Source organism: Ranitomeya imitator, chromosome 4, assembly GCF_032444005.1.
Source record: "Ranitomeya imitator isolate aRanImi1 chromosome 4, aRanImi1.pri, whole genome shotgun sequence".
In the NCBI taxonomy this organism is placed as follows: Eukaryota; Metazoa; Chordata; class Amphibia; order Anura; family Dendrobatidae; genus Ranitomeya; species Ranitomeya imitator.
Window position 1 is genome coordinate 540,059,080 of NC_091285.1, and position 27,943 is coordinate 540,087,022.

The following is a 27,943-nucleotide window of genomic DNA, read 5'->3' on the forward strand; positions in this document are numbered from 1 at the left end:
TGGAGACACATGGCACTGGATCATGGAACAGGATCATGGGGCAGGATGGAGTTACATGGGGCAGGAACATGGGGCAGGATGGAGTTACATGGGGCAGGAACATGGGGCAGGATGGAGTTACATGGGGCAGGAACATGAAACAGGATCATGAGGCAGGAACATGGGGCAGGATGGAGACACGTGGGAAGGAAGGAGACAAATGGGGCAGGATCATGGTGCTGGAAGGAGACGATGGAGACACATGGGGCAGGATGGAGACCGATGAGGCAGGATGGAAACCGATGGGGCAGGATCATGGGGCTGGAAGGAGATCATGGAGACACATCGTGGGACACATGGGGCAGGATAGGACATCACATGGGGGAGAATGGAGACACATGAAAGTAGGATGGGAGAACATATGGCTGGGGCCAGGAATGAGACAAGGGGGCCAGGATGAGGGATATTATTACTGCAGTGATGTAATTAACTTTTGAGGATAGTGTTTTCAATGGGGGAGGGAAGCTGGTACTGTGCAGGGGGACACTGTCGTCTTCTTACATTCATCTGGTGTAGTGTAGAAGTTGGGAAAAAATTAAGTAATGTGATCTGGAAGCGGTGCTCTAGATAACTGTATTATTTTATGCAGAGACAAGTCCTGGCTGGAAGAAGGGATGGAGGTGTGTGCTGGATAAAGAAGAAAAGCGATGATGAAGGACTTCACCTAGAGATATCCCCTGTGAGTCAGTGTGTTACCTCTACAGTTAGACTATACACTGTATATTATATACAAAGCTTGTGTATAGTGTCACCGGTAATCCCAGTATTACCTGTACACTGACACTGTATACTATGTACAGAGTTCCTGTGTATAATGGCACTTATGGTAACATTAGTATTTTTTTTTAATTAATGATCAGTATTGTAGCATTCAGTCATTACATGACGGTAATATGTGATCTGGTCATGTTGTGGTGATATTTGTTCCTTGTATTTGGTATTATTCAGTCACTATGTGGTAGTAATATGTGGTCGGGTCATTGTGTGATGGTATTTGCTCCTTGTATGTGGTATTTGGTCACTATGTGGTAGTAATATGTGGTCTGGTCATGGTGTGGCGGTATTTGTTCCTGGTATGTGGTATTATTCGGTCACTATGTGGTGGTAATACAGTAATGGACAAAAGTATTGACACCCCTGCAATTCTGTCAGATAATACTCAGTTTCTTCCTGAAAATGATTGCAAACAAATTATTTGGTATTATTATCTTCATTTAATTTGTCTTAAATGAAAAAACATGAATGAAGCAAAAAGCAAAACATTGATCATTTCACACAAAACTCCAAAAATGGGCCAGACAAAAGTATTGGCACCCTCGGCCTAATACTTGGTTGCACAACCTTTAGCCAAAATAACTGCGACCAACCGCTTCCGGTAACCATCAATGAGTTTCTTACAATGCTCTGCTGGAATTTTAGACCATTCTTCTTTGGCAAACTGCTCCAGGTCCCTGATATTTGGAGGGTGCCTGCTCCAAACTGCCGTTTTTAGATCTCTCCACAGGTGTTCTATGGGATTCAGGTCTGGACTCATTGCTGGCCACCTTAGAAGTCTCCAGTGCTTTCTCACAAACAATTTTCTAGTGCTTTTTGAAGTGTGTTTTGGGTCATTGTCCTGCTGGAAGACCCATGACCTCTGAGGGAGACCCAGCTTTCTCACACTGGGCCCTACATTATGCTGCAAAATTTGTTGGTAGTCTTCAGACTTCATAATGCCATGAACACGGTCAAGCAGTCCAGTGCCAGAGGCAGCAAAGCAACCCCAAAACATCAGGGAGCCTCCGCCATGTTTGACTGTAGGGACCGTGTTCTTTTCTTTGAATGCCTCTTTTTTTTCTCCTGTAAACTCTATGTTGGTGCCTTTGCCCAAAAGCTCTACTTTTGTCTCATCTGACCAGAGAACATTCTTCAAAAACGTTTTAGGCTTTTTCAGGCAAGTTTTGGAAAACTCCAGCCTGGCTTTTTTATGTCTCGGGGTAAGAAGTGGGGTCTTCCTAAGTCTCCTACCATACAGTCCCTTTTCATTTATCCAGCATCCGCACAATCTTGCGTTGAAATCTCTTGTCAATTTTTCTTTTCCATCCACATCTAGGGATGTTAGCCACAGTACCATGGCCTTTAAACTTCTTGATGACACTGCGCACGGTAGACACAAGAACATTCAGGTCTTTGGAGATTGTCTTGTAGCCTTGAGATTGCTCATGCTTCCTCACAATTTGGTCTCTCAAGTCCTCAGACAGTTCTTTGGTCTTTTTTCTTTTCTCCATGCTTAATGTGGTACACACAAGGACACAGGACAGAGGTTGAGTCAACTTTAATCCATGTCAACTGGCTGCAAGTGTGATTTAGTTATTGCCAACACCTGTTAGGTGCCACAGGTAAGTTACAGGTGCTGTTAATTACACAAATTAGAGAAGTATCACATGATTTTTCGAACAGTGCCAATACTTTTGTGCACCCCCTTTTTTAAGTTTGGTGTGGAATTATATCCAATTTGGCTTTAGGACAATTCTTTTTGTGTATTTTAATTTCAGACAAATTAAATGAAGATGATAATACCAAATAATGTGTTTGCAATCATTTTCAGGAAGAAAATGAGTATTATCTGACAGAATTGCAGGGGTGTCAATACTTTTGGCCATGACTGTATGTGGTCTGGTCATTGTGTGGTAGTATTTGTCTCTTGTATGTGACTTTATTAGTCATTTTAAAAATTGAAAAATAAATAAAAATATACCTAAAGAGTATTGGATATTTTAACAAATGTTTAATAGGTTAGAGTAGAGTAGGGCCCGGCCAGTGGAGTCTACCTTGTCGTGGTGGAGGATTAAAAAAATCTATTAGCCAAAACAATAAAAGCTATGTATGTGATCTGGTGATGGGAACTGTTAATGCGTGATTGGTGAGGACGTGGTGCAGAAGTGGAGTTTTTCCAATAGTGGGCGATGGGGCTGCGGAGGGTTCGAGGGTGGGGGTGGAGCCTGGATGGAGTCTCAAGGGGATCTGAAAATTAAGCCAGTATGGGGCCCTGAAAATTCCTGGTGGCAGCCCGGGGTGCGGGTCCTAAGGCTATGAATCATTTGTTCCACCCACAATCAGAATGTGACTTATGGCAACCTGACTATCAGGGAAGGGGAGGGAAGATGCAATGCAGTCCAGTTCACATTGAAGTGCGATAATGATGATTTTATAAGATTACCAGTAGGATGATAATCACTGTTTCCCGCCGCTGGATGCTGAAGACAGCTCATTATTCTCCCCTGCTAATGCTGTGATCAGCGCTAGCAGGGGACAATGTTGAGAGTTGTATTCAACTGGTAACAGTGAGAGCAGGCAGAGGCTGATGGGAGTATTCATCAGCCACCACCTGAGCTATAAATAAATAATAAAAATGTCATGGGGTCCCCTGTATTTTTGATAACCAGCCAGGCAAAACTGACAGCTGCGGGCTGCAACTCTAAGCAGTTGGCTTTAGCAAGGTTGGTTATCAAGAATTGAGGGGTCACCATGTCATATTTTTTAATTATTTAAATAACATTCTGCCCAGTTTTCAACCTGGATGGTGCCAAGATGTGACCGTCCAGGCTGAGAACCACTGATGAATGAGCTACTGCGAGTGCAGCATCAGTGAGACCTCATGGAGGTTACCGCGGATTACTGAGGCTGCGTTCCCAGCCGGGCAGTGGCCAGATGTTACAGCATAGTGGATGTGATTTCAATAAATGCCATGTCCACTGACACGCGGTGTGTCTTTCCAAACTGCATGTTAATTTCAGAGAAATTTCACCCATATAATATATTAAACGTGGTGAATTCGCATGGTTCAGGGAACACATGCGGATTCACCTGCGTTCAATAGACGATAGTGCTTTTGACGCAGCGAACATACTTCTGGGTCGTGGGCATCTGGCCTAAGTGTGCTTTGTTTTTATTTCAAGTAAAGGACTTTATTCTGGCTGTCTTTATTTACAATATAACTATAGGATTAGTAATGGATAGGTGTCTTTTTGACGCCTCTACATTACTAACCTGGTGACCATCACCTGACAATACAAAGGTGACATCAACCCCACAGATATGAACCCCACTTGCCACAGCCACAGGGCAAGTGGGAAGAGCCAGGCAAAGCACCAGAATTGGCGCATCTAATAGATGTGCCTTTTCTTGTTGGTCGCGGACTGCTATTTTTAGGCTGGGATATCAATAGCCCCTTACCAGCCTCAGAATACCAGCCCACAGCTGTCTGCTTTAGCTTGACTGGTTCTCAAAAATGGGGGTGACCCCATGCTGTTTCTTTTTTAATTCTTTAAATAATTAAAAAACACATCATGAGGACCCCTCTATTCTTGATAACCAACCTTGGTACCTTCCAGGTTAAAAATGGAGAGAATGTACTGACCGGCGGCTCGCCCGACCCAAGTGTGACAGCTTCATGTATTTCTACTTAGCTATCACACTCGAGAGCTGCTGGGCAATCTCGGTCTCATTTATACAGCAGTATAACTGAACCCTATAGTTGACCTTTAACCCCCTCCTCCCATTATAGGGCCTATATGAGGACACGTATCACCATGACAGATTTGGTGTGACATTATACTTACCCCAGTTCTTTTGAGCTTTGGTCACTGATGGGATTTTCTGATGAGCTGAGAGTTTTCTGTGCGCTCACACACAGAGGCCGGAGCCAGGAGGATCCTAATGCTCTGAATATAAAGAAATTGGAGTCATAACAATGCACAGTGTGGCATCTTCCCTGCTGGGTTCTCTAGGAGAATGCCACCACTATAATTATTATCCACTGCACAAATTCATTACCTGTTCCATCTGCTTAATGACCCTTTTCTATAACATATCTTGTTTTCATCTATTAACACACAGGCCATTGTGTAATGTCACATGCCATCTATGTTGTACACATGTTGTAGTCACCAGAGCGGTTTACAGGTAAAGAGTAGTAGTGTGTACGTGGGCTCTTCCACATGGCAGAAAGCGTTTGTGCCAATGGACCCGTGATGTGCCCAGCCAAAATGGGAAGAGCCAACTACCGAAAAAAAAGCAACACGACTGGACCACCAAGAAAAGCTGAACACACACTAGATAGGAGTCGGCTGATGTGCTCAGCGTGCGGAGCCCTAACTCCAGATATTGGGGGGGGGGGGGGGGGCTAGGCATCCGTTCTCTGCACGTCTATGGCCGAGTTCACATGTATCAGGTGTGCCCAGTTTATTTTTATGCCTAAGCTGGGGGTCACAAGTCATGATTTTTTGTAGACTCCGTGCACTAGTCCAGACAGGAAAATGCCGCATGTAGTGATGATCGGTACAAAGGTTGTGCCCAGGGCTGTGGAGTCGGAGTAAGGGTGAGTTCACACTGGGCATTTTTGCTTGTTTTTTTTTTTCTGCAGCAAAACCTGATCTTCTTGGCAGGAAAGAAGCTGCGTCAAAAACGCAGGTTTAGGTGCGTTTTTGGTGCGTTTGTTTTCTCTTTGTCCATGCTAATGTCCTTTGATTTTCAGCAGCAAAAAGGCTGCAAATAATACCTGCGTTTTTTTCACCACCCATTCAAGTCAATGGGTGAAAAAACGCAGCAAAAACACTGAAAGAAGTGAAATGCTCTATGTCCAAAAAAATGCAGCAAAGCACAAAATACTGATCAAGCAAAAAACCAATGTGTGTGCATGAGATTTCTGAAATCTCATAGGCTTTGCTGGTACTGTAAAAAGCAGCTGAAAATTAGCATAAAAAAAACGCAGCAAAAATGCCCTGTGTGAACCCTTAAGGTACCGTCACACTCAGCGACGCTGCAGCGATATAGACAACGAGCCGAACTAAACTAGATCGCTGCAGCGTCGCTGTTAGGTCGCTGTAGAGACGTCAAACACAGCAGCTCCAGAACGATGCAGGAGCGATCCAGTGACGTAACGGCGACTCACTTATCGTTCTCGCTGGTTGTTAGCTCCATGTCAAACAGCCGGAGTGTACCGATCCGACACACATCTAGGGGCCCTATGCTCGTTGCTGGCGTCGTTGCTTTTGATGTCAAACATGACGATACACGCCGACCTGGAGACAAAATAAAGTTCTGGACTTCTAGCTCCGACCAGCGATGGCACAGCGGGATCCAGATCGCTGCTGCGTGTCAAACACAACGAGATCGCTATCCAGATCGCTGCAACGTCACGGATTGTTGTCGTTCTCTTTGCAAAGTTGCTGAGTGTGAGGTACCTTTAGAGTCGTGGAGTCGGAGCCCATTTTGGTGGAGGCGGCGTCGGAGGTTTGGCTTACCGATTGCAGACCTGGCATGTGGAGTCGGAGGCCATTTTTGTGGAGTTTGAGGCAGTGACATGGAAATTGAGGTGTCGGTTTTGGAGGTTTGGCTTACCGACTCCACAGACCTGGTTGAGCCAGAAGGAAACAAGGGGCTGGGGCCTGTTCAGGTGTATTAGAGGGGCTGGATAATTGAGGAGACTGCTCTGGTTTTACCTAGGGGGTCACGTCTATGGCCTGCAGAGGTGTGGCGTCCATTTTGGGTGTAAGGCTACTTTCACACTAGCGTCAGTACGGCGCATACTGTGAAATAAAATCACAACGTGGGCAGCGGATGCAGTTTTTTAACGCATCCACTGCCCCATTGTAAGGTCCGGGGAGGAGGGGGCGGAGTTCCGGCCGCGTATGCTTGGTCGGAAAAGCGGAACCAACGGACAAAAAAAACGTTGCATGCAACGTTTTTTTGTCCTGACGGACTGCAAAAACACGACACATCCGTCGCACGACGTGTGGCAATCCGTCGCTAATGAAAGTCTATGGAGAAAAAACGCATCCTGCGGGCAACTTTGCAGGATGCGTTTTTTCTCCAAAACGACGCATTGCGACGGAGGCCAAACGACGCTAGTGTGAAAGTAGCCTAAGGGGGTCTGGATAGATGAGGAATCTGGTCTGGGGGTCTCCGCTTCTTTAGTATTACTTTTGGGGTGTATATATGCTTTTTACATATGTTACAAGCATGGTCCATGACTCGGCAGCACATGAGCCGGACCATCCCAGGTGGCCTGCAGCGCTGTGTCATATTCTCTGACTGATGAGTTGGGGAGAAAGTCTAAACCTCTGTGGAGAAAATGTCACGTACACAGCAGTGGTAGTCCAAAACAGCCAATCAGACTGCAGCTTTCATTCTTAGGTCAAGTTACAAAATGTAAGAAGTGATCTGATTGGTTGCAGTCTACAGTAGTTGCTGAGGAACAGCAAGTCACGTGGCTCAGTAGTATATAGTGTGTGCCCGTCACGCTTTCCGTCATTAGACTGCACCGGGCTGCGGTCCCCACTCACCCCCATGCTCTCTGCAGTATTCCCGGGAGCAGCACTGCTCTCCTCATTGCCAGGCTCATAGCTCCCGGTTCAGCAGCATCACACTTCAACAAGCAGCAAGGTCACTGGTCCATACCATGTCACTGCACGAGGGGGCGTCGTCCAACAGGTCATATTTCCCACGGCTATTTACCCAAATAATGGAGTGTCTGTTATTTCTTACCAGTAGATTAAATTATTGATAACATATTCTATTCAATGTTATTCATATTAACACAACTTAACGCGCTGAGGTAGAAGAATAACCTTGCACGTCCCCCGCCTTAGAAATGAGCAGCTCCAACCTCTGGACTAAACCATTTCTCCTGAGGAGAAAGGGGAGTATACGACTAGGAGAGTTGAGTTAAGAAGTATAGACTAAAGCTGAAAATAACGGCTTGTTCGAATTTTGAAATGTATATTCATATGTATGAATCATTTTTCCATAAAGAAAACTTTAATAGCTACGTAGCGGCAAAACATATCCGCCCCCCTGTAAAGTTCGTTCTGTAGTATGCCCTGTCAGCAGCGTGCGGCATCACGTGATCACAAGATGGCTGCGCCTGTACGGAGGCTGCTGACCGGCGCGCTGTGGTGCAGGGCACCGGGTTTTCGGGCCTCGGTTGCGGGATGCCGGGGTTTGGCTTCAGCACCGGGGAGCACGGGGTCTCCGTGGAGGCTGCACGGGGCTGTGTGTCTGAAGAGGCCGGCGGTGGTGTCTCAGAGCAAGACGCCGCTACAGCGGGAGGTGGAGGAGCTGCTCAAGCAGGTACAGGGGGAGCCCGGAGAGATGGCGCTGCTGCTCTCTGGTGTCAGCTCTAGAAAGCAGGGGAACTGCAGTGAGCTCTATTATTAATCGGCCGGTGTCTGTGCTGCAGGCAGCATTTCGGCTGCACGGGGCCTTTCTCCAGCTCTTCTATGTTTCCTATCATTGCATGTCCGTAGAGATGTTGACATTAAGGCTATGTGTACACGTATTCTTGGCCACTGCGGATTTTTCGGCAGCACATTTGATAAATCTGCAGGGCAAAAACGCTGCGTTTTTGCTGCAGATTTATTGCGGATTTACCGCAAATTTTCTCCGGTTTTCACTGCGGTTTTCCATAGGGGCAGCTGTAAAACCGCTGCGGAATCCGCAGAAAGTGACATGCTGCGGAATGTTAACCGCAGCGTTTCCGCATGTTTTTTTCCGCAGCATGGGCGTAGCGTTTTTGGTTTCCCATAGGTTTACATTGAACTGTAAACGCATGGGAAACTGCTGCGGATCCGCAGCAAAATCCGCATCGTGTGCACATACCTTTATTGTTTTTCCACCTTCTTTCATCACACAGCCATGACCTTTTTCTTTTTCTGCTGACCGCCATATGACGGTTTGGTTTTTTTGCAGGACGGGTTGTGATTTTCTGTAATTTTGTGATGATGAAATTAATTTTATCGTTCAGTGCACAGGAAAATGAGGAAAAAAAGTGCAAGCGCAGCAAAATAGTGCAAGAAAACCCCTAATCTTAATTTATCATTCTGATATTCTTTTTCTTACCGGATGCTGAGCTGCATCTTGTCGGTACCGTTTTGGGATAGGTGCAGCAATGTTATCACGTATAGCCGTGTATCTGGGGATGATGGGACGGGAGAGACCCCACACCCACTGTGGATGGCGCTGGCCAAGTACCTGAGTGCGCTCTACCCCAGTGCTGTGAATGGAAGGGCAGGTTGGGCTCGTACAGAGGTTGTATGATAAGAATTCTGCATCCATTACCCACCATACTAGGTGATGGCACACTGATCCAGCCGGCCAAGATAATAATAATAATTTTTATTTATATAGCACCAACATATTCCGCAGCGCTTTACAAATTATAGAGGGGACTTGTACAGACAATAGACATTACAGCATAACAGAAATACAGTTCAAAATAGATACCAGGAGGAATGAGGGCCCTGCTCGCAAGCTTAAAGACTATGAGGAAAAGGGGAGACACGAGAGGTGGATGGTAACAATTGCTTTAATTATTCAGATCAGCCATAGTGTAAGGCTCGGGTGTTCATGTACAGCTGCATGAACCAGTTAACTGCCTAAGTATGTAGCAGTACAGACACAGAGGGCTATTAACTGCATGAGAACATGATGCGAGGAACCTGATTGGTTTTTTTGTTTTTTTATAAATAGGCCACACAGGGATCGTTAGGTTAATGCATTGAGGCGGTAGGCTAGTCTGAACAAATGAGTTTTTAGAGTACGCTTAAAACTGTGGGGATTAATCGTATTAACCTAGGTAGTGAATTCCAAAGAATCGGCGCAGCACGTGTAAAGTCTTGGAGACTGGAGTGGGAGGTTCTGATTATTGAGGATGCTAACCTCAGGTCATTAGTGGAGCTGAGGGCACGGGTAGGGTGGTAGACTGAGACCAGAGAGGAGATGTAGGGTGGTGCAGAGCCATGGAGTGCTTTGTGGATGAGGGTAGTAGTTTTGTACTGGATTCTAGAGTGGATGGGTAGCCAGTGTAATGACTGGCACAAGGTAGAGGCATCGGTGTAACGGTTGGTGAGGAATATGATCCTGGCAGCAGCATTCAGGACAGATTGGAGCGGGGAAAGTTTGGTAAGAGGGAGGCCGATTAGTAGAGAGTTACAATAGTCCAGACGAGAATGAATAAGTGAAACAGTAAGAGTTTTTGCAGAGTTAAAAGTAAGAAAAGGGCGAATTCTAGAAATGTTTTTGAGATGCAGGTAAGAAGAGCGAGCCAGTGATCGGATGTGGGGGGTGAATGAAAGGTCAGAATCAAGGATGACCCCAAGGCAGCGGGCATGTTGCTTTGGAGTAATGGTGGAACCGCACACGGAGATGGCAATGTCAGGCAAAGGTAGATTAGTAGAGGGAGAGAACATGAGGAGTTCAGTTTTTGACAGGTTTAGTTTCAGATAGAGGGAGGACATGATGTTAGAGACAGCGGTAAGACAATCACTAGTGTTTTCTAAAAAAAAGGTCGGCGTGACAACAGGAGAAGAGGTGTATAATTGGGTGTCGTCAGCATAGAGATGGTACTGGAAACCAAATCTACTGATTGTTTGTCCAATAGGGGCAGTATACAACGAGAAGAGGAGGGGGCCTAGGACTGATACTTGAGGAACCCCAACAGTAAGGGGAAGGTGAGAGGAGGAACCAGCAAAACATACAGTGAAGGATCGGTCAGAGAGATAGGAGGAGAACCAGGAGAGAACGGTGTCCTTGAGGCCGATGGAGAAGAGCATAGTGAGGAGGAGCTGATGATCCACAGTATCGAATGCTGCAGAGAGATCCAAGAGAATTAGCATGGAGTAGTGACCATTAGATTTAGCTGTTAGTAGGTCATTAGAGACTTTAGTGAGGGCAGTTTCAGTAGAGTGTAAAGAGCGGAAGCCAGATTGAAGAGGGTCGAGAAGAGAGTTATCTGAGAGATAGCGGGTAAGACGGGAGTGGACCAGGCGTTCGAGGAGTTTAGAGACGAAGGGAAGATTAGAGACAGGTCTATAATTAGCGGCACAGTTTTGATCGAGAGATGGTTTTTTTAATTAATGGATGTATGATGGCATGCTTAAATGAGGAGGGAAAAATACCGGAATTGAGGGAAAGGTTGAATATTTTTGTTAGGTGAGAGGTGACAGCTGGGGAAAGGGACTGGAGGAGATGTGACGGAATGGGGTCACTGGTGCAAGTGGTCGGGCAAGAAGATGCAAGGAGCCTGCTTACTTCTTCTTCTGTAACTGGTACAAAGTCAGAGAGTGAGCTAGATGCAGTGGGGGAGAGAGGACAGTGCATGGTATGAAGAGATTGGGAGATGATTTCCTGTCGAATGTGGTCAATTTTTTTCTTTGAAGTAATTGGCCAGATCGTCAGCACGGAGATCCGTGGTTGGGGCCTGCTCTCTTGGGTTGAGTAGGGACTGGAACGTGTCAAAGAGACGTTTAGGGTTATTGGACAAGGAGGTGATGAGGGTGTTGAAGTAGGTTTGTTTGGAGAGGTGAAGGGCAGAATTGTATGTCTTTAGCATGAACTTATAATGGATGAAATCTTCGGGTAGATTAGATTTTCTCCACAGACGTTCTGCGCACCTGGAGCACCGCTGCAGGAAACGTGTTTGCAACGTGTGCCACGGTTGTTGCCGTCTGTGCCGAGTTGTTTTATGTATAGCAGGAGCAGCTTCATCCAGAGCACTTTGCAGGGTTTCATTGTAATGCTTCAGAGCAGAATCAGGACATGAGATGGAGAAGATTGGGGCCAATGAGGACTGCAAGTTCTTCATAAGTTTCTGGGTGTTAATGGCCTGTATGTTTCTATAAGTGTGGAAAGTGGGGGTGACCTGAGCGGGATGGCAGTTCTTGATAGAGAATGAAAGAAGGTTGTGGTCAGAGAGTGGGAGAGGGGAGTTTGTGAAATCATCCACTGAGCAAAGTCGGGAGAAGACCAAGTCAAGGGAGTTTCCATCTTCATGTGTTGGAGAGTTAGTATGCTGCGAGAGGCCGAAAGAGGAGGATAGAGATAAAAGGTGAGAAGCAGATGGGGAGAGGGGAGAGGCAATGGGGATGTTGAAATCACCCATGATAAGGGTGGGGGTGTCACAGGAGAGAAAGTGTGGAAGCCAGGTGGCAAAGTGATCCAGGAACTGATGAGAGGGGCCGGGAGGACGATACACCACCGCCACTCGCATGGAGAAGGGGACGTAGAGTCTGACCACATGGACCTCAAAGGAAGGGAAGACAAGTGAGGGTACTTGGGGGATAACTTGGAAAGTACATTTGGGTGAAAGGAGCAGACCAACGCCTCCACCTGCTCTGTTGTCTGATCTTGGGGTATGAGAAAAGTGTAGTCCACCATATGAAAGAGCAGCAGCAGCGGTGGTGTCTGACTGCTGGATCCAAGTTTCAGTAAGAGCCAGGAGATTAAGAGAATTAGAAAGGAAGAAGTCATGAATTAGAAAGGAAGAAGATATATATATATATATATATATATATATATATATATATATATATATATATATATATATATATATATATATATATATATATATATATATAATTAGTCATCCAAGAAAACAGCAAAGCCTCACAGCCGCTTCAATACAAGCCCCAATGCACGCGTGGTGGGAAAGGAGAGCCCGATCCTCACAACGGCGGTGCTCGCATGAAAACAAGTAACAGATCCATGGTATGTAGAAGAAAATGCGGCAGCACTCGCGGAAGGTTGCGTGGTCCAAATGCTTTATTGAAGACACTTACAATGAATGTAACATGCTGATGGCACGGGGGAGCAGGAGAGACGAGGAGGTGAGCAAGGAAAGACACAGGTCTTTCCCTGCTCACCTCCTCGTCTTTCCTGCTCCCCCGTGCCGTCAGCATGTTACATTCATTGTAAGTATCTTCAATAAAGCATTTGGACCACGCAACCTTCGGTGAGTGCTGCCGCATTTTCTTCTACATACCAAGATAATAGTCAGTCTGCTGCCATTACCTGCATTGGGCCCTCACTGATGGGATGTTGGTGGCGTATGGTACCAGTGTATCATCACCTGGTACAGGGAAAGACTTCTGTAAATGGGTATTATGATTTTTGGGAGACTTCATACATCCCCTGTATGGTATACACCTAAATGGATTATTGGTCAATGAAAATTGAGCTCTAGGTCATTGGTGGTCAAATAGACCCCCAGAAATGTAACCGTAGATGTTAAGTCACCTAATTTTTTTTTTCTGCCGATTTCTAGAGTGAGAAAACTGCCTCACAAGTTCGTGTTTCATTCATTAGGGAACAATCTCTCAACCATTACTATTACTGTAGATGGTGACACACTGACCACTGCCATGTAATGTAGTCGAGCAGGGCTGATGGGACGGTTGGCCTGGTGACGTGTGAAGCCTGTGGAGCAAGTACAATAGGCCACTAACTGCCGGCTATTATTGGGACATTGTCCTCTGTGAGTATTGTCTGGTAGTCAGTCCCTTCCTGGATCACAGAGGGTTGGTGTAAATCCAGGGTAATGCTGAAGTTAGCACCTTGCAGCAGATACAATATGGGCCTGATTAATTAAGAAGGTTGATTTGTACGCCGGTTCTACTGGGGAGACCATAGGCGTAAGATGCACCTAATTAATGAAGAGGCATATGTTAATGAATTGGGCACACTTTATAAGTGCTGTGTGCTTGTACCAGAAATGCTCATGCCACTAAAGTGCGGTTTTGCCAAATTGCCTGGCAGTGGGCTTCATTCCAACCCGTCCCACTCCTGATTTGCCCATTTTGGCAAAGCTGTCTGTGATTGGCGTAAAAACACCAAAGTTGCAAAATTTTTGCATGACTGTAAATTACACAAACGTTTTGCAACAATTGAAAGTGTTTTGTGCCAGAATCCTTGCTTAGACATGGGGATGAGTCAGGACCTAGGAGAGGTAGCTATTGCTCATCCGCTAATCAGCATGTGGAGGTTTATTGTCATATTCTTGGTATATTCCAGATTGACTTGGAGAAAAGTTTCCATTCAGATCACGAGCTCCAGCTTATGAAAGATGCAGAGCGTCTGCGGAGGAAGCAGTCTGATACCTATGATTCTGATGATGAAGAGGAGGAGCAGGACATTGTGATGGCGCAAGACATGGAGGATACATGGGAACAAAAATGGAAGCAAATGAAGCTTGCTCCAAGAGTAACCGGTATTGTTCCCTTCCCACAGGCAGCTCGATATGTAGATATGGCGACTGACAATATTAAACAGGGAGGAAATTTACAAAATGACATGCCTTTTTTCACATTTACAAGGTCTTTCACACAATCAGCACAGTGGACAGCGCAGTCACATAACGCAAAATGTGACCACAATGTCCATGGTATGATGCGCTCACAAAAGTTCAGAATCTGATGCCTTAAAGGGAACCTGTCACACCCCTCCAGGCGGTTTTAACTAAAAGAGCCACCTTGTGCAGCAGTAATGCTGCATTCTGACAAGGTGGCTCTTTTAGTTCTGGGTGCTGTAACTGCCGAAATAATCAGTTTTGTAATTTGTCCTAAATACCTTTTCTTCAGTCAAGGAGGCAGACCTTTCCCCCCTGCTGCAGACTCCACACAGCCGTCACTCAAATCTTCTTGGCGCCGGGCGCCGCCTCCTCACCGCTGTTTTGAAATGAGCCGGCGCCTGCGCTCTTTTCTCCTGCCTTGGGCAGGCGCAGTGAGCGCTGCCCATCCTCTGTCCTCATATGCAGTCCCGCTGACTGCGCCTGTGCGGACGCCCTGCCTGTGAATCCCAGCCCCTCAGTGTCTTCTTATTTATTCATACATACTACGGGGCTGGGATTCACAGGCAGGGCGGCTGCACAGGCGCAGTCAGCTGGACTGCATATGAGGACAGAGGATGGGCAGCGCTCACTGCGCCTGCCCAAGGCAGGAGAAAAGAGCGCAGGCGCCGGCTCATTTCAAAACAGCGGTGAGGAGGCGGCGCCCGGCACCAAGAAGATTTGAGTGACTGCTGTGTGGCGTCTGCAGCAGGGGGGAAAGGCCTGCCTCCTTGACTGAAGAAAAGGTATTTAGGACAAATTACAAAACTGATTATTTCGGCAGTTACAGCACCCAGAACTAAAAGAGCCACCTTGTCAGAATGCAGCATTACTGCTGCACAAGGTGGCTCTTAGTTAAAAATGCCTGGGGGGGGAGGGGTGACAGGTTCCCTTTAATTGTGAGCCCCATTGGGGCAGTAATATATATAAACCTATGCAGAATAGCCTATAAGCAAGTATATTAAATCATGTATTTACAGAATAGGTAATTTGCTGATCACTGGAAATCCCACTAATTCCGAGAACAGGGTTTTAAAAAGAAAGGTGACTGCACGCATTGATCCACCACTTCATTTATTGCCTATTGGACCACCAGGTGAGCGCTGTCCTGAGCTATTCCTGGTGGTCCCATAGACAGGGAAATGGAGCACTAACAAGCATCCACTTCAGAGCCCCATAATAGAATCAGCCCCAGCAATCAGATGGTGTAGGTTTGCAGCCAGACAGGTTCTCCTGGGGTGATGTGTGTGTGTGTGTGTGTGACAATTAAGGTACCTTCACACATAATGATATTGTTAACGATATCGTTGCTATTTGTGACGTAGCAACGATATCGTTAATGAAATCGTTCTGTGTGACAGCGACCAATGATCAGGCCCCTGCTGGGAGATCGTTGGTCGCTGAACAAAGTCCAGAACTTTATTTCGTCGCTGGACTCCCTGGAGACATCGCTGGATCGGCGTGTGTGACACCGATCCAGCGATGTCTTCACTGGTAACCAGGGTAAACATCGGGTAACTAAGCGCAGGGCCGCGCTTAGTAACCCGATGTTTACCCTGGATACCATGCTAAAAGTAAAAAAAAACAAACACTAGATACTTACCTAACGCTGTCTGTCCTCCAGCGCTGTGCTCTGCACTCCTCCTGTACTGTCTGTGAGCCGGAAAGAAGAGCGGTGACGTCACCGCTCTGCTTTCCGGCTCACAGACAGTACAGGAGGAGAGCAGAGAAGCAGAGCGCAGCGCTGGAGGACAGACAGCGTTAGGTAAGTATCTAGTGTTTGTTTTTTTTTACTTTTAGCATGGTATCCAGGGTAAACATCGGGTTACTAAGCGCGGCCCTGCGCTTAGTTACCCGATATTTACCCTGGTTACCGGCATCGTTGGTCGCTGGAGAGCGGTCTGTGTGACAGCTCTCCAGCGACCAAACAGCGATGCTGCAGCGATCCGGATCGTTGTCGGTATCGCTGCAGCGTCGCTTAATGTGAAGGGGCCTTTAGCCTCAGTGATGGAAAGACTGAAAATAGCAGGCTCCAGTACAAGTAGTGCAGAGCGGGTTAATGGGGCGTAGCAAGGGTTTGGTTTTTGGGAGCAGTCAGAAATGGGTGGGACTGTCGGCTCCCATATCTCCAGCCTTGGATGTGGCACAGCCTCTGTAAAGTAGCCAGGCTGTCTCATTAGGGTGATGTGTGTATGGAGAAAGACCTTGCTTGCGTGGCTATATATGTGTTTATTTTTCTTATTTTTCGTTTTGGTTTCTTATACCTTTTGTACCCAGAAGAGGCTGCTGTGTTTTGTTAAGCTAGATGGTTTGTGGATATTTAATAAACTGCCCTTTTGTTTTGAACCAAAGATCAAGATCCTTGTCTGCACACCAGCGTCTACCAGAGAGCTCATCCATTAGGCCAAGGTCAGACTTGCAAGTGTGATGCGAGAAACTCGCACAAGTCTCTCGCATCAATACCTGGCACTGCCGCCAGCACTCAGACCGGAGTGTGTGGCTGTATGTATTTCTATGCAGCTGCACACTCCGATCCCGAGTGCCGGATATTGATGCGAGAGACTTGCGCGAGTTTCTAACATCACACTCGCAAGTCTGGCCTTACAATGGGTTATAACTTGCTAGGATGGGAATAACCCTTGCAACGCTCTTGGTTCATCCACTGACCTGTTATTCACTAGCAGCTCTCCTAACTCCAGATTTCTGCTGCTTCTAGAACGCTTGACCTTAAACAGTTGCTTTCATCATTGTGCGATGTCCAAGTTAAAAAATCAGCACTTTGTAGCCTATAGGCTGTGTCATGTCATGCCATGCTCTAGTTCCCAGGAATGCTTCCAGGTTTTTGGCCAATGCCGGTCGTAGGATTTGATTGCCTAATTCATTGTAGTGGCACAGCCTGAGCTCTGCCTTTTTTGTGCTCTAGGTCTGGCCTTAAACTTAATATAAATGACAGCTGAACCCACCATTATCATTGAACTTGGCTGAGCATCTTATGTGTATGTGGTCATCCCCACCCTTTATGTCAGAGGATCCTTTGTTCTCTTGGCACAGAAATCACTGCCAGAGAGTAGCAGCAGCTTAGTTCGCATTTTCCATTGACTTCATTTCATAGCTCACTGTATGGCCACATTAGATAGGAGTGATATTTAATGCCTCTGGGGGCTACTAATAGGGGCTCCGTAGTGTTGATGGCACAATTCTGGTGGGTATAATGTAATATTTGCGACAATTCAATCATAATCGCTCTATATTCCGTTTGTTACAGAAGCAGATGAACAGAATGATCGGTCATCGCTCCACAGGAAACTAGAAAACCCTTTAGTTCTATTGGTTAAAGAAAAGATTGGCAATGAAGAAGTCTGGATGTTCCCTCAGGTTGAGTGGATGGCTGGAGAAACCATGAGGCAGACAGCAGAGCGAGCCCTTTCTAACGTATCAGGTATCCACTTTATTCAGCTTGGGGTGCAAGACCGGGAACCGCGTTGTTTAAACCCTCCTTAAAGGGGACAGACGTCACGAGTCGGAGTCTCGCAGCACGATTGCAGCCAGGTACACAATTCTGTGAAACGCTGCTTTAGGAAATTCACAGATCTATTGCTATGGAAAAAACCTGGCAATCACTTGGAGCGACGTTGTGAGATGCTGGATGGGGACGGCACCAGACTCATCACAAGCCGCATCTCCTAACTACATTTTCTCTAATATTCTGGAGCCTTTCAGAGGAAAGTATACCTGGCTGCAATTGTAATGTTGAGGGGAAGGGCAGTACATCAGAGCTGATGAGAGGGTTTGTAATGTGGCAGAGCTAAACTATAGCTCTATCCTTATGGTGCTGCCTTAGGAGGTGGCGCTAAAATCCAAATTGTGCAGAAGTGAGGCAACGAGCTATTTTAATTATTTCAATTAAAGCTGTTGTTCCAAGTTTGGATATTAACCTCTTAGTAGCCACCAATACGTCTTTTTACTGACCTGCGATATGAGACTAGCACCCCCGACTGGGGTCAATCCAGCAGCTGTACTCTATATCTGACAACTTGCTGCACCAACCACGATCAGTGGTAGCCTCGACTATGGTCGTTTGACCCCTTAAATGCTGCTGTCAATAATGACTGGCGTCTAGATCAGAGGTCCCCAACTCCAGTCCTCAAGGCCCACCAACAGGTCATGTTTTCAGGATTTCCTTAGTCTTGCCCAGGTAATAATTGCATCACCTGTGCAATGCAAAGGAAATCCTGAAAACATGACCTGTTAGTGGGCCTTGAGGACTGGAGTTGGGGACCTCTGGTCTAGATCATTAACACCGCTTGGGAGGCTCCTTTTTTAATCCCACTGGCTTCCAGAGATCTTGATCATGTGGTCCTGATGTTTGCCATGGCAGTTCACGACCAAATAGTGGACTTGGTCTGCCAGCTATTGTGGCCTGTTCAAAAGTTATCACAAGTTAGGTGGTAAAAATAAACTTTTTTTATTCCTGTGATGCCACTTTGCATTAATTCCTGAGAACTATCTGAAGGCTTAATGAACTACCTGAAAGCAATTCTGAATACGTTGAGGGGCACGGTTTTTAAAATGGTATCACTTTTGTGGGTTTCCAATATATTGGACCCCTAAAGTCACTTCAAAACTGAACAAGTCCCTAAAAAATAAGTTTGGTAAATTTCCTTGAAAAATTACTGATACATTTTTTTAAACCTAAAATGCTAACAAAATAAAACATTTTACAAATGTTGCTGATGTAAAGCAGACCTGAGTGAAATTATATTTATTAATGTTGTTGTGTGGTATGACTATCTAGATTAAAGGGATAATCATTCAAAGTTTCAAAAATTGCACGTTTTTTAAAATCAAAGTACGAAAATGGTAGCACTCAATTGCGTTAAAGCAAGTCAATGTGAAATACATGAAGCGGGAATAGCAAAATGGCTTTTGAAATTTAGGGAAAAAAAACGAGCCCATCAACCATTGTCAAGGTAATCTCATGAATTGTATGGGTCCCTGACCTAACTGCCTAGTTTGAACACTTACCTATGGCTAATATCTGAATGCATGGGTGAATATAAACACCTCTCTTGGTAAAGCCTATATTTATGGGTTGGTCGGAACCTGATGTGATTTGATATACAAGTTGCTTTTTTTTTTGTATGCACCTGTTCAGACTAGTTCTTGATGTGCCGGTCAGTTTTTCTGTTTTTTAAAATGTCACATTTCTGATATATTTATAAATGGAAAACATATAGTAACATAGTTAGTAAGGCCGAAAAAAAGACATTTGTCCATCCAGTTCAGCCTATATTCCATCATAATAAATCCCCAGATCTACGTCCTTCTACAGAACCTAATTGTATGATACAATATTGTTCTGCTCCAGGAAGACATCCAGGCCTCTCTTGAACCCCTCGACTGAGTTCGCCATCACCACCTCCTCAGGCAAGCAATTCCAGATTCTCACTGCCCTAACAGTAAAGAATCCTCTTCTATATTGGTGGAAAAACCTTCTCTCCTCCAGACGCAAAGAATGCCCCCTTGTGCCCGTCACCTTCCTTGGTATAAACAGATCCTCAGCGAGATATTTGTATTGTCCCCTTATATACTTATACATAGTTATTAGATCGCCCCTCAGTCGTCTTTTTTCTAGACTAAATAATCCTAATTTCGCTAATCTATCTGGGTATTGTAGTTCTCCCATCCCCTTTATTAATTTTGTTGCCCTCCTTTGTACTCTCTCTAGTTCCATTATATCCTTCCTGAGCACCGGTGCCCAAAACTGGACACAGTACTCCATGTGCGGTCTAACTAGGGATTTGTACAGAGGCAGTATAATGCTCTCATCATGTGTATCCAGACCTCTTTTAATGCACCCCATGATCCTGTTTGCCTTGGCAGCTGCTGCCTGGCACTGGCTGCTCCAGGTAAGTTTATCATTAACTAGGATCCCCAAGTCCTTCTCCCTGTCAGATTTACCCAGTGGTTTCCCATTCAGTGTGTAATGGTGACATTGATTCCTTCTTCCCATGTGTATAACCTTACATTTATCATTGTTAAACCTCATCTGCCACCTTTCAGCCCAAGTTTCCAAACCTAAATTTACCATTATCATAAAGTATAATGTGTCACAAAAAGATTCTCAAAATCAATGGGTTATCTTGAAGCGTTCCAGTTATTACATAAAGTGACATCAGATTTAAAAAAAAAAAAATTGGCCCCTAATGAATGGAGAGGTAGTCAATCATGTGCACTTACATTAATTCTCTATGACCACCATAGATAGCGGAGCACAGCGTTTAGCAGGGCTTCCCCACTTCTATTAACCCCTTCATGACCCAGCCTATTTTGACCTTAAAGACCATGCCGTTTTTTGCAATTCTGACCAGTGTCCCTTTATGAGGTAATAACTCAGGAACGCTTCAACGGATCCTAGCGGTTCTGAGATTGTTTTTTCGTGACATATTGGGCATCATGTTAGTGGTAAATTTAGGTCAATAAATTCTGCGTTTATTTGTGATAAAAACGGAAATTTGGCGAAAATTTTGAAAATTTCGCAATTTTCACATTTTGAATTTTTATTCTGTTAAACCAGAGAGATATGTGACACAAAATAGTTAATAACATTTCCCACATGTTTACTTTACATCAGCACAATTTTGGAAACAAAATTTTTTTTTGTTAGGAAGTTATAAGGGTTAAAATTTGACCAGCGATTTGTCATTTTTACAACGAAATTTACAAAACCATTTTTTTTAGGGACCACCTCACATTTGAAGTCAGTTTGACGGGTCTATATGGCTGAAAATACCCAAAAGTGACACCATTCTAAAAACTGCACCCCTCAAGGTACTCAAAACCACATTCAAGAAGTTTATTAACCCTTCAGGTGCTTCACAGCAGCAGAAGCAACATGGAAGGAAAAAATGAACATTTAACTTTTTAGTCACAAAAATTATCTTTTAGCAACAATTTTTTTATTTTCCCAATGGTAAAAGGAGAAACTGAACCACGAAAGTTGTTGTCCAATTTGTCCTGAGTACGCTGATACCTCATATGTGGGGGTAAACCACTGTTTGGGCGCACGGCAGGGCTTGGAAGGGAAGGAGCGCCATTTGACTTTTTGAATCAAAAATTGGCTCCACTCTTTAGCGGACACCATGTCACGTTTGGAGAGCCCCCGTGTGCCTAAAAATTGGAGCTCCCCCACAAGTGACCCCATTTTGGAAACTAGACATCCCAAGGAACTTATCTAGATGCATAGTGAGCACTTTGAACCCCCAGGTGCTTCACAAATTGATCCGTAAAAATGAAAAAGTACTTTTTTTTCACAAAAAAATTCTTTTAGCCTCAATTTTTTCATTTTCACATGGGCAACAGGATAAAATGGATCCTAAAATGTGTTGGGCAATTTCTCCTGAGTACACCAATACCTCACATGTGGGGGAAAACCACTGTTTGGGCACATGGTAAGGCTCGGAAGGGAAGGAGCGCCATTTGACTTTTTGAATGAAAAATTATTTCCATCGTTAGCGGACACCATGTCGCGTTTGGATAGCTCCTGTGTGCCTAAACATTGGCGCTCCCCCACAAGTGACCCCATTTTGGAAACTAGACCCCCCAAGGAACTTATTTAGATGCCTAGTGAGCACTTTAAACCCTCAGGTGCTTCACAAATTGATCTGTAAAAATGAAAAAGTACTTTTTTTTCACAAAAAAATTATTTTCGCCTCAATTTTTTCATTTTCACATGGGCAGTAGGATAAAATGGATCGTAAAATTTGTTGGGCAATTTCTCCCGAGTACGTCGATACCTCATTGGAGCTCCCCCACAAGTGACCCCATTTTGGAAACTAGACCCCCCAAGGAACTTATCTAGATGCATATTGAGCACTTTAAACCCCCAGGTGCTTCACAGAAGTTTATAACGCAGAGCCATGAAAATAAAAAATAATTTTTCTTTCCTCAAAAATGATTTTTTAGCCTGGAATTTCCTATTTTGCCAAGGATAATAGGAGAACTTGGACCCCAAATATTGTTGTCCAGTTTGTCCTGAGTATGCTGATACTCGATATGTGGGGGTAAACCACTGTTTGGGCGCACGGCAGGGCTTGGAAGGGATGGCACGCCATTTGGCTTTTTAAATGGAAAATTAGCTCCAATCATTAGCGGACACCATGTCACGTTTGGAGAGCCCCTGTGTGCCTAAACATTGGAGATCCCCCAGAAATGACACCATTTTGGAAACTAGACCCCCAAAGGAACTAATCTAGATGTGTGGTGAGGACTTTGAACCCCCAAGTGCTTCACAGAAGTTTATAACGCAGAGCCATGAAAATAAAAAAAAAAATTATTTTCTCAAAAATGATCTTTTAGCCTGCAATTTTTTATTTTCCCAAGGGTAACAGGAGAAATTTGACCCCAAAAGTTGTTGTCCAGTTTCTCCTGAGTACGCTGATACCCCATATGTGGGGGTAAACCACTGTTTGGGCACATGCCGAGGCTCGGAAGTGAAGTAGTGACGTTTGGAAAAGCAGACTTTGATGGAATGCTCTGTGGGCGTCACGTTGCGTTTGCAGAGCCCCTGATGTGGCTTAACAGTAGAAACCCCCCACAAGTGACCCCATTTTGGAAACTAGACCCCCAAAGGAACTTATCTAGATGTGTGGTGAGCACTTTGAACCCCCAAGTGCTTCATAGAAGTTTATAATGCAGAGCCGTGAAAACAATACGTTTTCTTTCCTCAAAAATAATTATTTAGCCCAGAATTTTTTATTTTCCCAAGGGTTACAGAAGAAATTGGACCCCAAAAGTTGTTGTCCAGTTTCTCCTGAGTACGCTGATACCCCATATGTGGGGGTAAACCACTGTTTGGGCACATGCCGAGGCTCGGAAGTGAAGTAGTGACGTTTGGAAAAGCAGACTTTGATGGAATGCTCTGTGGGCGTCACGTTGCGTTTGCAGAGCCCCTGATGTGCCTAAACAGTAGAAACCCCCAGAAATGACACCATTTTAGAAACTAGACCCCCCAAGGAACTTATCTAGATATGTGTTGAGCACTTTGAACCCCCAAGTGCTTCACAGACGTTTACAACGCAGAGCCGTGAAAATAAAAAATCATTTTTCTTTCCTCAAAAATTATGTTTTAGCAAGCATTTTTTTAGATTCACAAGGGTAACAGGAGAAATTGGACCCCAGTAATTGTTGCGCAGTTTGTCTTGAGTATGCTGGTACCCCATATGTGGGGGTAAACCACTGTTTGGGCACACTTCAGGGCTCGGAAGTGAGGGAGCACCATTTGACTTTTTGAATACGAGATTGGCTGGAATCAATGGTGGCGCCATGTTGCGTTTGGAGACCCCTGATGTGCCTAAACAGTGGTAACCCCTCAATTCTACCTCCAACACTAACCCCAACACACCCCTAACCCTAATCCCAACTGTAGCCATAACCCTAATCACAACCCTAACTCCAACACACCCCTAACCCCAACACACCCCTAACCCTAACCACAACCCTAATTCCAACCCTAACCCTAAGGCTATGTGCCAACGTTGCGGATTCGTGTGAGATATTTCCGCACCATTTTTGAAAAATCCGCGGGTAAAAGGCACTGCGTTTTACCTGCGGATTTTCAGCGGATTTCCAGTGTTTTTTGTGCGGATTTCACCTGCGGATTCCTATTGAGGAACAGGTGTAAAACGCTGCGGAATCCGCACAAAGAATTGACATGCTGCGGAAAATACAACACAGCGTTCCCGCGCGGTATTTTCCGCACCATGGGCACAGCGGATTTGGTTTTTCATATGTTTACATGGTACTGTAAACCTGATGGAACACTGCTGCGAATCCGCAGCCAAATCTGCACCGTGTGCACATAGCCTAATTCTAAAGGTATGTGCACACGCTGCGGATCCGCAGCAGTTTCCCATGAGTTTACAGTTCAATGTAAACCTATGGGAAACAAAAATCGCTGTACACATGCTGCGGAAAAACTGCACGGAAACGCAGCGGTTTACATTCCGCAGCATGTCACTTCTTTGTGCGGATTCCGCAGCGGTTTTACAACTGCTCCAATATAAAATCGCAGTTGTAAAACCGCAGTGAAATGCGCAGAAAAAAACGCGGTAAATCCGCCATAAATCCGCAGCGGTTTAGCACTGCGGATTTATCAAATCCGCAGCGGAAAAATCCGCAGAGGACCAGAATACGTGTGCACATACCGAAACCCTAACCCTAACCCTAGCCCTAACCCTAGCCCTAACCCTACCCCTAACCCTACCCCTAACCCTACCCCTAGCCCTAACCCTACCCCTAACCCTACCCCTAGCCCTAACCCTACCCCTAACCCTAACCCTATTCTAACATTAGTGGGAAAAAAAAAATTTCTTTATTTTTTTATTGTCCCTACCTATGGGGGTGACAAAGGGGGGGGGGGTCATTTATTATTTTTTTTATTTTGATCACTGAGATTATATCTCAGTGATCAAAATGCACTTTGAAACGAATCTGCCGGCCGGCAGATTCGGCGGGCGCACTGCGCATGCGCCTGCCATTTTGGAAGATGGCGGCGCCCAGGGAGAAGACGGACGGGACCCCGGCTGGATCGGTAAGTATGATGGGGTGGGGGGGACCACGGGGAGGGGGATCGGAGCACGGGGGGGGGGGGGAATCGGAGCGCGGGAGGGGTGGAACGGAGCACCGGGGGGCGTGGAACGGAGCACGGGGGGGCTGGAATGGAGCACGGGGGGGTGGAACGGAGCACGGGGGGGGGGGTGGATCGGAATGCAGGGGGGGTGATTGGAGCACGGGGGGAGCGGAGCACAGGACGGAGGGGAGCCGGAGCAGTGTACCGGCCAGATCGGGGGGCTGCGGGGGCGATCGGTGGGGTGGGGTGGGGGCACATTAGTATTTCCAGCCATGGCCGATGATATTTCAGCATCGGCCATGGCTGGATTGTAATATTTCACCCGTTATAATAGGTGAAATATTACAAATCGCTCTGATTGGCAGTTTCACTTTCAACAGCCAATCAGAGCGATCGTAGCCACGAGGGGGTGAAGCCACTCCCCCTGGGCTAAACTACCACTCCCCCTGTCCCTGCAGATCGGGTGAAATGGGAGTTAACCCTTTCACCCGGCCTGCAGGGACGCGATCTTTCCATGACGCCGCATAGGCGTCATGGGTCGGATTGGCACCGACTTTCATGACGCCTACGTGGCGTCATGGGTCGGGAAGGGGTTAAGAATGAATAACGCAGTGGTGTGCATGATCGACCGCTCCAGTTCTCTGGATTGGTCGGGCAGACAGCAATTTAAGAATAGGGTGAGGGATAACTTCCAAACTGAATAAACAACCCCTTTAATTGCCCAGCACTTTGCTGTTGCAGATTGCACAGCAATCCATGTTACTTTCATAATGACATCCAGCATGATTGTAAAGAGCAGCACAACCTTCGCCTGTGTGTACGTGCTGCACACTCCTTCTCCTCCATACAGCGTATATTTCAGCACACTTTAGTCTCCATTTCTGAAAGGACCAGAACTTTACTAACTAAATTAGGTAATAATTTTGTTTTAGTTCCTCAAATTATACGTGAGAAAGATTGTATAATTTGGTGGTCTTTTACGTCATAAAATACCAGGAAGTGATAGGTACACTTCAAAGGACACTCCACTACTCGGACAAGCCCATGTCAATCCCTATGTTTTTACCCCAGTAAAATAATAAAACCTTTTCTCGGTGCTGGCGCCATTCCAGCAGTGTCTGCACTAGCTCTCCTGGAGCTCCCTTGACATTGTCAGCCATCACTGGTGTCACGATCTCCTCCTCCGGACAAATCAAGATAGCCAAAGGAATTGGGAGAGCAGCCGCAGCCCTTACTTCCTCCTGATTTCAATTACCTCCTTAGGAGAGTGAATCCAGCACTGGTTGGCTGCAGGGATAACATTGTGACTCAAGCCCGGGAGAGCTAAAGCAGACCTTGCTCGTAGGGCTCGTAGTTGACATTAAGTGTTATACTGGGGGTGAGGGACCGAGGAATTGAGAAAGAGTTGTCCAAGTAGTGGGCATTCCTTTTAAGCATTTTCCAGTCTGAAAGTGAAGACACATAATCAGTCATACAAGTCCCAACCTTCAAATTTTTGATCTAGGATCTTTCACCAAAGTTTTAGATGCCGTAAATCAAACTAGACTGTCCAGGTGTGATGCTAGATTTTACTTGAGTAACTAAACCTTTGGGTGGTTGTTGTTGTTTTTTTTTTTGTATCTGTTTAAGTACAATATTTGGGGGTGTCCGGTTCCTGAAACCCCCACTGATCACTTATTCGCCTCCCACCCAATAAGCGTTCAGCTCAGGAGACGGGAGCACAAAACTCCTGCTTGAGCGTGCACACAGCGTGCAGTATGGATTCAATAGAGAAGTGTGGTTTTCTATTTTATCTGCTTTATTTGTGAGTTGTGCCCTCCTGTCTCTTGAGCTGCCTTTAACTCTGGAGGGGAAGGGGGTATGAGTAATCAGTAGGGGTCTCAAAACCTAGACCTCTGCTGATCAACTTGCAATTAAGAGGGCACAAAAATGAAAAATCTCATATGTTTAGTTACTCAGCAAGACCTTTCAATAAGGGAATGTTGAGTGGTGGAATGAAGAGCGATCACAGGGCTTGATCCCCACCTATACACTTGTTGGCACTTTCATTCTGTATGACTATAAGCCACAGTGAAATGTTGGGGGATTCTGATGGCCTTGCAATGTGAATGGACACAGCCCATCTACAGTATCTACCATCTCTAACGTTTTTTTTTTTTTCTTTCCACAGAAAATAGCATTGAGGCTCATTTCTTAGGCAATGCCCCATGTGGCTTCTACAAGTACAAGTTTCCCAAAGCGTTGCGAAATGAAGATAAGATGGGAGCTAAGGTTTTCTTTTTCAAAGCTCTGCTCAAGAACAAATCTGCACCCACAAATAAGAAAAAGGGAGATTATGTTTGGGTTAGTAAGGATGAACTCAAGGACTATTTAAAACCAGCATATCTATCTGAAGTGTATAAGTTTGTAATAGAGGTATAATATATAGTATACAATTGTGTAAATATGCTAATAAAAACTTTGTCTAACTATGGGAAAATACATGTTGTGATTTATTTCTTTGCATCAGTTCTCTTCTCAAACGTGTTTATGCAAGTAGTGGTTATGCGATCACATTGATTTATCCAGGAGGAGTTTGCATGTTTTAGCGCTGCAGTGTGCTGCCTTATTTACTTAACTATATACGAGTTGGCGACTCTGGGTTCAGCACCTGTTCACACTGAGTCTATGTTTGGATGTGCCGGTCAGGTTTTTGAAATGTATTCTCTAGCCTTCTGATCGTGCACTCCGCCTCCTAGCTTCAGGTGTTTTAATTACAGCAGGTCCAATACCCCTCCACAGAGAGAGAGAATTTTAGTCTAAGAAGAGGTTTCACATGTACCCATTCAGATGGAGACGTTTATTCTCAGCGAGGTAAGGCAAGCGTAGGACCTGGTATAAGAGAGATGCCGTAAAGAGGCTACCAGGTACACATAAAATTGGCCATTTTTATGCGCTAAAAGCTCTCATTTTTCATATTTCTAGTGCAGTAATGCAGTTCAAATTTCGTGTTTTCAAGTTTGCATGTTTTAGCGCTGCAGTGTGCTGCCTTATTTACTTAACCACATTGCGTTAACAGCAGCCCGTGCAACACATACGTTAACGGGCTGCTGTTAACGCAATTGCCGGTATGGCAGCGCGCTAGCGCAGATAGA

General features: G+C 45.4%; 2 protein-coding genes across 2 annotated transcripts in view; one reads left to right on the forward strand and one right to left on the reverse strand.

Moving 5' to 3' along the window:
- The window catches only part of MRPS11 (mitochondrial ribosomal protein S11), a 42,774-nt gene extending 35,259 nt beyond the window's left edge, over positions 1 to 7,515 (reverse strand). The window contains exons 1-2 of the mRNA XM_069766235.1: positions 7,365 to 7,515; positions 4,641 to 4,742 (exon numbers count right to left, since the gene is read on the reverse strand). Of these exons, the coding sequence (XP_069622336.1) occupies positions 4,641 to 4,742; positions 7,365 to 7,423 (161 nt within the window). The 5' untranslated portion in view covers positions 7,424 to 7,515. The remainder of the gene's footprint in view (positions 1 to 4,640; positions 4,743 to 7,364) is intronic.
- A 400-nt stretch (positions 7,516 to 7,915) lies between these two features.
- Positions 7,916 to 27,290, forward strand: MRPL46 (mitochondrial ribosomal protein L46). The gene is made up of 4 exons (XM_069766236.1): positions 7,916 to 8,151; positions 13,867 to 14,062; positions 17,445 to 17,618; positions 26,980 to 27,290. The coding sequence occupies exons 1-4, from the start codon at positions 7,936 to 7,938 to the stop codon at positions 27,228 to 27,230; spliced, it is 837 nt and encodes a 278-aa protein (XP_069622337.1). The 5' UTR covers positions 7,916 to 7,935; the 3' UTR covers positions 27,231 to 27,290.
- The last annotated feature ends 653 nt before the right edge of the window (positions 27,291 to 27,943 follow it).

Coding starts and splice junctions, on each gene's coding strand:
- MRPL46 (XM_069766236.1), top strand. CDS start 7,936: ATGGCTGCGCCTGTACGGAGGCTGCTGACCGGCGCGCTGTGGTGCAGG. Junction 8,152..13,866: donor TGGAGGAGCTGCTCAAGCAG/GTACAGGGGGAG, acceptor GGTATATTCCAG/ATTGACTTGGAGAAAAGTTT. Junction 17,619..26,979: donor AGCCCTTTCTAACGTATCAG/GTATCCACTTTA, acceptor TTCTTTCCACAG/AAAATAGCATTGAGGCTCAT.